The 10,118-nt window shown below is 36.4% G+C and overlaps 3 protein-coding genes across 3 annotated transcripts; 1 reads left to right on the top strand and 2 right to left on the bottom strand.

Moving 5' to 3' along the window:
* The first annotated feature begins 336 nt into the window (after positions 1 to 336).
* Positions 337 to 1,448, top strand: LOC116178522 (charged multivesicular body protein 2b). The gene is made up of 5 exons (XM_031498030.1): positions 337 to 497; positions 543 to 634; positions 683 to 980; positions 1,027 to 1,133; positions 1,183 to 1,448. The coding sequence occupies exons 1-5, from the start codon at positions 464 to 466 to the stop codon at positions 1,276 to 1,278; spliced, it is 627 nt and encodes a 208-aa protein (XP_031353890.1). The 5' UTR covers positions 337 to 463; the 3' UTR covers positions 1,279 to 1,448.
* Positions 1,449 to 2,816: 1,368 nt separating this feature from the next.
* LOC116178903 lies at positions 2,817 to 5,392 on the bottom strand. The gene is made up of 2 exons (XM_031498556.1): positions 4,126 to 5,392; positions 2,817 to 4,075 (listed from the first exon to the last, which is right to left on the bottom strand). The coding sequence occupies exons 1-2, from the start codon at positions 4,240 to 4,242 to the stop codon at positions 2,999 to 3,001; spliced, it is 1,194 nt and encodes a 397-aa protein (XP_031354416.1). The 5' UTR covers positions 4,243 to 5,392; the 3' UTR covers positions 2,817 to 2,998.
* A 137-nt stretch (positions 5,393 to 5,529) lies between these two features.
* Positions 5,530 to 6,753, bottom strand: LOC116178904 (brachyurin-like). Its single transcript, XM_031498557.1, has 6 exons — positions 6,589 to 6,753; positions 6,464 to 6,541; positions 6,314 to 6,414; positions 6,095 to 6,264; positions 5,785 to 6,050; positions 5,530 to 5,729 (listed from the first exon to the last, which is right to left on the bottom strand). Exons 1-6 carry the CDS (start codon positions 6,658 to 6,660, stop codon positions 5,607 to 5,609), a joined length of 810 nt encoding a protein of 269 aa, XP_031354417.1. The 5' UTR covers positions 6,661 to 6,753; the 3' UTR covers positions 5,530 to 5,606.
* Positions 6,754 to 10,118: the final 3,365 nt, after the last annotated feature.

The raw sequence follows: 10,118 nt of genomic DNA, 5'->3' as shown, positions 1-10,118 counted from the left end.
AAAAATAGGGGGTCCCTATTTAAAATAACAAAGTTGATGGCTACTTCCGGTATTTCCGGAAGTGGCGCCATTTTGAAAATATTTTAGTTCAATTCATCATGTGCCAAAACCCTTAAAGAACTTATCAGTTTATCTTCATTTTCAAAGGTTTTCCATATCTTTCTAACTGACGCTCGTCAAGAATGACCCTGTATAGTACTATACAATGATATTAAAATATGTGCTGGTGTAGAGGAAAATACCTTAGACTATTCCTTCTCTAAGGAAAATACCCCCTGCTTTTCATAGTTTGGTGACACTGGTTGATATCTGTGGTTGGCCATCACTGATTAAAACGTTTTATCCGCCTGATTGTAGGCAACCACTCAATCGTCAAAAATATAAATAGTTCATGATCACACTTGATAATGAGAATGTTATAATTTAATGTTATTGTCTAAAACGTATTTCCAGCGTCAACAAAATGTTTAATTGGTTCTCCAAACCGGATCCTAAAGGTTCGTAAAGGTTCTAATTATCTCAGCTTTTACTTAACCTTATAGAGGAACAGCGACAAGCGGATCGTCAACTACGGAAGGTGACTAGAGATATCGAACGTGAACGTAGACATTTAGAAGATGAAGAAAAGAAATTGGTATGCATTCTGCTGGTCTACGAAGTCGTTACGTTTGATAACTTGCAGGAGCAGGAAATTCGGCGGCTAGCCCAACAGGGTAACAATGAAGGTTGTAAGTTACTCGCCAAGCAGTTGGTGCAACTACGCAAACAGAAGGAGAGAACTTATACGGCAACAAGCCGAATCCAAGGCATTGGGCAGCAGAACAAGGCGATGGGCGCGAATTTGAAGTTGGCCGATGCGATGAAAGTGGCAGGCGACACCATGTCGGATATGAACAAGATGATGAAGCCCGAACAGATAGCAGCTAACTTAGACGTCTTCAAAAAGGAGTCGATGAAAATGGATATGACTGATGAAATGAGTATGTATCCTCCGTATGTTCGATTAATACAAATTTTCTTCAATAGTCAATGATACTTTGGACGACATGCTTACCGAGTCCGGTGATGAGGCTGAAAGTGACAACATCGTGTCTCAAGTTCTTGATGAAATCGGTATTGAGATCAGCGGAAAGGTGATCAATACATATTAGGGGGTTTTGTTTGCCTTTACTCGTGTTTTAGATGGTGAATGTTCCTGCAGGTAAGATAGGAGAGGGTTCCAAGTCCAGTATATCCGACGCAGATCTTGAAGCTCAACTGGCGAAGCTTAAAGGTTAAGAGATTTTGCCAGAATTGCTAGCTTAATCCGTCCCCAAGTGAGGGTTATAATATATTACGCACGATTTTTTAATAGGGGTCAATATTTATTGTAACATACTGTGTATATTTTTTTATTCTCTTTTGCTTGTTATTTTTGAAAACAGAATCTACAGAGTATGTGTTTTTCATTGACTTGTTTTCTAAAAAAATAATTTAATATAAACAAACTGAATTGACAAAGAACTGTGGTGGAAATTATATGTGCCATTGGAGGGCCACCATAGGGATCTCAGGAACTGTAAGAGAGGTAGGTAGGTAGTTTAAATTTGGCAAAGTTGCGTATTTTGATTCTTAGCAAAATGCCGTTTTGAAAGTGAAAAAATTCCAACTACTTTCAGAGATTTATCCTGCAAAAAACGAAATTTTGCAAAATCGTTTTTTTACCTGTTATTTAAAAAGATATTTCAAAATAAATGACACATTATTAAGGCCATTTTTTCCCCTCTACAAGATGCTAGTTTTAAATTTTAATTCTGACGTTTCGTCTCCCGTGAGCCATCATCAACTTTGTTTTTTCTTATGGAAGTCATTTTTTTTGCTTCATTTGATTTCAAAAATGTAAATATCAAATAACGATTAATAGGTAACTCTAGTTAAACAATTAAGTTACTTTTTCCATAACAGACTCCTATTATCTTTTAAAACAAAATTAGTTAGTTGCCTATAATACCCATCTATTCCATGCATCGACATGTTTTTTTAAGTATACATAGCCCGGAAAATTCCCTGTATATACCTATTCGAAAGATGCCAAGCTGCTTTTCTAAAAAGAAGATCCATAAAGGATAAAATTTGGTGGAAGAAATATTATGGAACTTACACTTTGAAAGAAAGTTCCTTCTCCAAGTTATGGAATATGAAGTTCCTGTCGTAATATTGTTTGTAGATTTTAGTTTGACACTCTCCAAAAAAGAGCAAACTATGCCAGAACCATAATGCAACCAGAAGCTTATGTATTTAACAAAAGTGACATTGAAGAGTATGCATCAGCAGTAGAAGACAACTATCCGACGTGTTTAAGATAAAAAGTGGGCTTAGAAAAGGCGGCCAGACTTTGAGAACATGGGGGATCAGGACTCAGGAGTACTTTTGTACAAAACAAAAATTACTCAAAAACAAAGACCCAAAATAAAGCTACATCATGAGGACATGCATCCGATACCTATTTGTTTTGTGTCTAGGATTTGAGAGGACCAGAATTAATATGCCATATCAGAAAAAGGAAATGTTGGCTATAGTCTTCTGTGTGACAAAATTAAATATCTTTTAGCGAAAACTTTTCTAATTGAAATTGACGGCTCTAACCCAATTATAATGTCAATGAGATTTGCCAATAGGATCTATAGGTATATGCAGGGGGGTTAATAATTTAATATTATAATTTGTATGTAGCTGTAATAATAACAAATGATTAAAAATTAAAATTTCTTATATTATTCTTGGAAATAAATACAAAATTGGCAGGAATATACAATCTCTAAATAAAAATTATTACATATATTACCATTGTTTATTCAAACAATGCTATTACTTTTACCATAGAGGAAATTATATGCTTTTACTCAATAAAAATGTAGTACTTAAATAAATTAAAACAGAAAATAAAATATAAAGATAAAAAAGGAACCATACACAGCACTGTAAAAGGAATGAAATCTTATGCAAGAACACTGTCCGTTTACGGATCCAACACCTTACTTCTTCCTCGTAAGTTATACCTAGATCTGGTAACTGGTGAATCTTGATAGATTTTGGAAACATGAACCGATGGTGTCGATGCAAACGATTGTGTAAAAGGTGACTTTGAACTACGTTCCTGCACAATAAGAAGCCCATCGTCTTCTCTATTCATTTTTAAATCGACAATCTGTCGCATTATAACTTGCTGCTGCTCGTGAATGTTGTGCAAAAGTTGGTTGTTTAGGCTATTCAAATTGCGGTAGTAAAAAGCGGACAGAAGCAGCACACATAAAGCAATAACACCAAAGGTTTTACGTACCCATTCAACGTACCCGGCAATTGCCAGGTGTACCTCCTGCACTTGCTTGTCGTAGCTGTGCACAACATGTAAATAAATTAATCGTTCACAAATAACTGACAAGATTAGTAATAACCACAGTGGAAATCGAGCGGATGATGTACGATTAGTCGATGTTATTACTATAATGAAAATGGATGAGGCGACATAAAAAATTATGGTATCAATCCAAGAGAATTCACCGATTAACCACGACTGTAAACTTTTCATATTGGAAGCCATTAATGACAGTATATGATGGTGTTGTTGTGTCGAGACGTAAAACTCCTCCATTATTTTCTCCAATGCGTGTCCGTGATGTAATAATTTCTCCTGCAATTCGACACTGTTCCGCTGTGCTCTTAGAATGTCTTCCTGGTTTTGAGCCGAAACCTCCAATTGCCTACCGAATCTAACAGTATTTTCGGCCATTACCTCTTGCCAAACTTGCCCCCGCAGAAACCAGCAAATGTTTTGAGTGTGCGTGTAAAATTCAGTATAAACGTTAAAGGCTCTATCAGACATGCTGCTAAGGCAGATTTGCTTGAGGTTAGGCTTTTTCTCCAACTCGCAATTGTAGCTTTCATGACCGGACATTTCTAAGAAACAATTTGCCAGGTGTAAGGCAATGCTGCTTTGCGTTTCCTCCGATAATGATCGGCAGCCTTCTTCGACGTGGTCCACCGCCGATTTCCAACAGTTACCGTAATGCGGCAAATTTGTACGTTCCTGCAACAACTTTAAAGAGAACGAGTACTAACAGCAAACCAGTAGTGGATAATACAGACTTGATATTGTGTCCGGCCTTGGGTAGCCATTTCTTGATATTGCCCGAAAGCACATTTTAGTGAATAATTTAATATAAATAAACGTAAAACACAATAATGTAAGTCATAGAATACCATGTTTAAAAATTTAAAAAATTGAGGTTATGTACGATAAAATAACGGTTTGTATGCAACTAAAGCTAAATGTACACGAGCACATGGTATTGTACTACGTTCGCATTGGCATCAGAACTCAGGCTATTGAATTTTTATAACTACATCTGAAAGATATACTGAAGAGCTGAAAGAAGTGAGACAAATTAGGTACTTACGCTAATTTGATTATATGAAGAAGAACAAAAAATATAGCAAAGATTCGCAGCCCCTAAAATTCATAGAAATGAATAGTTCTAAAAGGGAGTAACTTAGAAAGCTGGTAGAAACACGAAAAATTACTCTACTTTGCTATATTAAGAAGTACAGCGAACAAACGACTAAAAAACATAGCTAAGAGTCTTACCATAGACTAGCTTTAGGTAGACTGGCAACAGAGGGCTTGGAACTCAAATGAAATATAGGTTACTGTGCTACTTAAGTGGAATTATTTTTTAAGGGCTCCGGTACGCATATTGGCATTCTATACTATTATTCAGAGCAGCTCTGGTCAGATTTGCAGTATACTATGGCTTCACGTTATGCGCAATTTGATAATACACAATAACCAGTAACCGCTGTAACTGAAACAGTTTTTCGAAGTCTGTCTTCTCTCTTCTCTTTAATGTTGCTAAAATATTTCCATATGCTACTACTTTACAGATTTCAAAAATCTTTATTGGCGCGAATCCAAGACGTTAATTTAGTTATATAAAAATTTATTTTGCCAAAAAACGTGTGCTTATTTCTAAAAACTGTTTTTTTTGTTTTTTTGGCGATTGCTATTGTCTAGAATGGAGAAAATACTATTTTTTTTTATAGAGAACTTAGGCAAATGCATGTAACTTTCATAGTTAGATTTGACCCAAATAGAAACGCAGCGGGCCTCATTCGAGACGCCTGCCTTTTCAGTGAATAATGAATATTACGAAAATTTAGGATGCCTTTTGGATTAAAAAACAACCCTAATGCCATTCAGCGTATAACCGACAATGTTTTGCGCGAGTACCTTTATAAGTTTTGTTTTGCGTACGTGAACATCGTCGTAGTTTTCTCTAAATCCTTACTTGCACATGCGCGATTGTGCTTAAAAGCTTTTCAGCTTTTCCTTTTTATGTATGTCTAAGAATATGTGCACCAAATTTGGTTCTGAAATGAGGGTACAGACAAACCGACATCATCGAGATTTTGTTTGGTTCGAATTCCTGGTGCTTCAAAGCGCGTGTTTCCGTTTTTTACCTCGTACGAACGTGCGGATAGTAAAAAAGTTTATGATAGTATTGCTGATAATTTAATATTTAAAGCTATCTTCTCCTCAAAAACACTTGGGACAAATCACTTCGTGCATTCTAATGCCCAATCTTGACGTCGGTATTGTTTTTAATCCATGGGAGATAGCGATCGACCATGGTGTATACTTGCGGATGGCTTTCGATTCCATTGGTAAAACTAGTTGCAGCAGCAATACCAATCTATCGCGAAATAGTTAACAGACATGGTGCAATAAAATAAGTTTGAGTCTTATACCTGAACTCCTTTAAATACGAGAGGGGCACCGATATCGCTAATATGGAAGAATACCTCCGTAGGTACGGGGCACATTTGCGCTGAAGTAACTTGCGGAAACTGGGGATGACAGTTCGCGTGAGATCCAATGGTAACGTATGCGTAACGCAAAACTGAGTACTCCCAAGGAGTATTAGCGACTACGTTACCCCATCCGCTCACCCTTGCTTGTTTGCCGAAGAGATGCGTGCACGGATGATGTGGTAAAGTCACAGGTTTAATATAGGCTAAAGAACGACGGTTATAAAATTGTCGTGAAGATTAGACTTGCCATTAATTTCTGCGGATTCATTTAAATGAATCACAGCAATGTCGTGATACCCCTCGCTTCCATTGTACCATGGATGCGCTGTGTAAGCGTCGCCTAAATATGTCCTTCGCGTGGGTTCATTTTTATCCTCAACGTTGTACACCCCCATGATCACAGTTATCTTGGAGGAACTGAAAGGGAGGCACACGTGATACACCTATAATGTTCTTGGTACCTTACCCATCGACACAATTAGCTGCCGTCAACACATAGTTACAGGAGATTAGGGTACCTGTGCGGTAACGGGTATCAGCACCAGGAACCTCAACTATAAGATCAGCCTGCGGAGGAAGAAACTTAGCTTTGCATTTGGGGTGTATTGACACGCACCTGATAAGGAATGGAATATTTATCAGCAATTAGACTGCCTGTTGGTGACAATCCCTTCACCATCAAAAGACAGCTACCCTGAAGAAAAACTTGAAAACACGAAGATTATCACATTTCTTACTCACAAGCATCAGTGATATTACTAGTAGTGCCATTGTTTGAGTCACTAATGGATTGTTACGAAAATGCCGTGACATACGTTTATATCGTGTCACGAGACGATAAGAACCGGTGGAAGTTTTCCTTTCTCGTGACTAGGTGAGGAATGGCCTACTGCTATAGATATGAATACCAACATTTGCATAATTATCTACGTTCTTCCAAAGCAACGGTGAGGTTATCTATATTTGCATGGATAAGAACATTAAAAAAACAAATTTTGTTTGTTTTCAGATTTCTCCGAATCATTAGGTCTTTACTCATAGATAAACCCGGTTTGAGATGTCCTTATCTATTTTTAAATATTTATACCCGGCGACTGTGTCATGACCGTTTTTTACAAGTGAGAAACAGTTTGGCGTTTGGCGTTTGAAGCATACAAATTCCCTATAATTCCACCATTTATTTGCATGACTTGCCTGTAAACTCTATGAAAAGTCTGCTCCAACTCAAGGATCGCAGCGAAGTGTTGGGGAAGAAAGTAACCGGCTTGCCAGCACCTATGTAGTTTACCATTTTGATTTATTTAAAATGGAGCGTTGGAGGGTGACCATCGCGATGAAACATTTAAAACAAAATGGTGAGCCACAAGTGAGAAGTATGAACAAATACATTTGTTATAGGAGCACCAATTATTTATTATTAATTATTATTATTAAACTTTTCCCTAAACTAATTGGCACCCCGCTTCTGCTTCTGATATATTTTCTCTTTATACTTTTCTTTTATTCTCTCATCTTCCTCGATCAATTTCTCTTTTACCTTTTTAGCGCATTTTCCAACGAAGTTGGGTGCGCTATTGCAGACACTTTCTCTGTTCGTCAGTCCGATTCTTTAACAAACTCCTAGTTTCCAATATGTTTAGTTCTTTCAAAATTCAAAATAAACCTAAACAACATTTTAATCCAGTTATCCACCCATAGCTGAAATTAAATGCAAACTCCCCTATCGATGAAGCAACATAACCCAAATCCTTTGTTTGGATCCGTTTCTTAACAATAATTACAAGACATTATTTCATGCAAATAAAAAATTGAAAATAACTTACAGTTATTGACGTGGGTAATATTCTTTTCTCGAGATCGTGAATACGCAAAGGGATAAATTGGCAATGTTCCGCTGTGTTGATATTAATTTTGCCCAATTTATTAACTAGGTTTTGTTGTGGGTAAATGCACGGATTAATTGTCTTTAAATTCCCTGCCGTGTGTCGTAGTAAACAAAATTTGTATAAATCGTATATGCTTTATCTAATTACGTCACTCAACTCTAAGGAATTTTCTTTTAACCAGCCGTTACTGCTAGCGATCCGAAAAAACTCCTTTGTTCATCATATAATGAATTTAATTCCGTTATTTTTTAAAAGCGGTTTGATTTTAAAAACGTTCCTTCGCGTATATTTTACCACTTGCAAATAAAAATGCCTTGCTACGAATCAGGCTGCTAAAAAAGTTTTTTCTTATCACGTAATTTACAGTAATTCGTATATTGGCACACCCAAATTTGTTTAAATGTTTCTCCACGAGGTACTCGAAATTTGGGAGCTCTCGCTATTCGAATAGATTTCACTAAATAAATGCATGTTATGGTTCTCGAAATCGCAGCGCGGATCTTTACACATACGCGACATATTTCTCACAACGCAGCAAAGAATTGTCGAACGCGACTAAAAATCGCCAATGTGAATGGGTTCTTAAACAGAATAGAACGAAACTCTTGAGTTCGAAGTGGCAACCACGCTCGTTTTCCCCCCAATATGTTTCGTGTTATCGTCAGACATACTTTTGTTCATGATCGCTATGAAGCGGTATATGCGTAAATTTTTTAAACGGCAAAGCGGCTACCTCGCATCATAGCACATGCGAGGATGAAATCATGTACTTGTCTGGGTTTTTGGGTTTGCCCTAAAATTTTTTCCTCTAGAAATTTCGTTGCGATCATATCTTTTTTGACACCTACTCCAAGAGTGCACCATCTTGGGAAAGGAGAAACGCAAATTTTTAAAGTTTTATGAGCTCTCAAACGAACTCTCCTACCCACGATATTTTTCGTTTGTTATACTGATACATGTGCTTGGATTTTCAGTGGTGGTTGATTTTAACCCTCGGCGACAAAAATTTTCCAAAATGGGGTAGTAAAAGTTTTTCGATTTTGTGTATAACGGTCTGAAATTATAAATTCCTTCTATGAGAAACAGTAACAATATAGAATTATATTGCCCATATTGGTATTAATCAAAAGTGATAGACTAGAAACCAATTCCGAAAAAAAATTCAAAGGGCTGTAACTTTTGAACTAGTAGCCCAATCTGTTTGAAATTATGGATTCTACAGGCCACAATCTCTAAGAAAATTTTTTTTCCGGGTAGATCTGAGACAATTTTTTTTTCGGGGCTCAAAAAAAGGCAGTGTATAACCTTCCTTTTTTTACCAAAAATCGACTACACCAAAATTTCTCGAGAAAACACTTTTTCTTATTCATTTTGGTGCGTAGAATCCAAAACAATTCGTACTTTTTCGATCAGACTCAATCAAAAGTTATAGACTACGAGTAGAAACCAATTTCGAAAAAAAATTCAAAGGGCTGTAACTTTTGAACTAGTAGCCCAATCTTGGAACTGTTTGAAATTATGGATTCTACAGGCCACATTCTATAAGAATTTTTTTCCCGGGTCGATCTGAGACAATTTTTTTTTCGGGGCTCAAAAAAAGGCATTGTATAACCTTCCTTTTTTACCAAAAATCGACTACACCAAAATTTCTCGGGAAAACACTTTTTCTTATTAATTTTGGCGCGTAGAATCCAAAACAATTCGTACTTTTTCGATCAGACTTCTCAATCAAAAGTTATAGACTAGAAACCAATTTCGAAAGAAAATTCAAAGTGCTGTAACTTTTGAACTAGTAGCCCAATCTTGGAACTGTTTGAAATTATGGATTCTACAGGCCACATTCTATAAGAAAATTTTTTTTCCGGGTCAATCTGAGACAATTTTTTTTTCGGGCCTCAAAAAAAGGCAGTGTATAACCTTCCTTTTTTACCAAAAATCGACTACACCAAAATTTCTCGGGAAAACACTTTTTCTTATTAATTTTGGTACGTAGAATCCAAATCAATTCGTACTTTTTCGATCGGACTTCACATTGCATGCATGACCTTCCTAACCGTTACGCATATTTTCATTTGAAAAATAATGAGTCAAATTAGCTATAGGAACCTTGTCAATGGAAACAGTTGACAAAACTTGTTAGGATGATGAACACAAAGGGAGGATATTGACATCTACGCTATTTGTCGCCCTTTATTCCTTTAATTAACCACAATGAAGATAAAAATTCATTGCGACAAAACAAAGTAATTATCATCTTTAATTGTATATCATTAATTAACCTGCACGAGCATTATACAGGATTTTTTCTGCGATCTGCTGATTCGATTTATCTAATTAAGAATGCAAACAGATTCTGTTTTTTATAAATGCGCAATTATAAGACAA

Source organism: Photinus pyralis, unplaced genomic scaffold, assembly GCF_008802855.1.
Source record: "Photinus pyralis isolate 1611_PpyrPB1 unplaced genomic scaffold, Ppyr1.3 Ppyr1.4_LG8, whole genome shotgun sequence".
In the NCBI taxonomy this organism is placed as follows: domain Eukaryota; kingdom Metazoa; phylum Arthropoda; class Insecta; order Coleoptera; family Lampyridae; genus Photinus; species Photinus pyralis.
This window is presented reverse-complemented; position numbering and strand designations above follow the sequence as displayed.

Bases quoted from the DNA above. Each gene is read 5' to 3' on its own strand.
- LOC116178522 (XM_031498030.1), top strand. From the start codon at position 464: ATGTTTAATTGGTTCTCCAAACCGGATCCTAAAG. The intron at 635-682 runs GTATGCATTCTG...GATAACTTGCAG, and splicing joins AAGATGAAGAAAAGAAATTG to GAGCAGGAAATTCGGCGGCT. The intron at 1,134-1,182 runs GTGATCAATACA...CTCGTGTTTTAG, and splicing joins GTATTGAGATCAGCGGAAAG to ATGGTGAATGTTCCTGCAGG.
- LOC116178903 (XM_031498556.1), bottom strand. From the start codon at position 4,242: ATGGTATTCTATGACTTACATTATTGTGTTTTACGTTTATTTATATTA. The intron at 4,076-4,125 runs GTCTGTATTATC...TTCTCTTTAAAG, and splicing joins AAGGCCGGACACAATATCAA to TTGTTGCAGGAACGTACAAA.
- LOC116178904 (XM_031498557.1), bottom strand. From the start codon at position 6,660: ATGTCACGGCATTTTCGTAACAATCCATTAGTGACTCAAACAATGGCA. The intron at 6,542-6,588 runs GTGAGTAAGAAA...GTTTTTCTTCAG, and splicing joins TAGTAATATCACTGATGCTT to GGTAGCTGTCTTTTGATGGT. The intron at 6,051-6,094 runs GCAAGTCTAATC...GTCGTTCTTTAG, and splicing joins TGAATCCGCAGAAATTAATG to CCTATATTAAACCTGTGACT.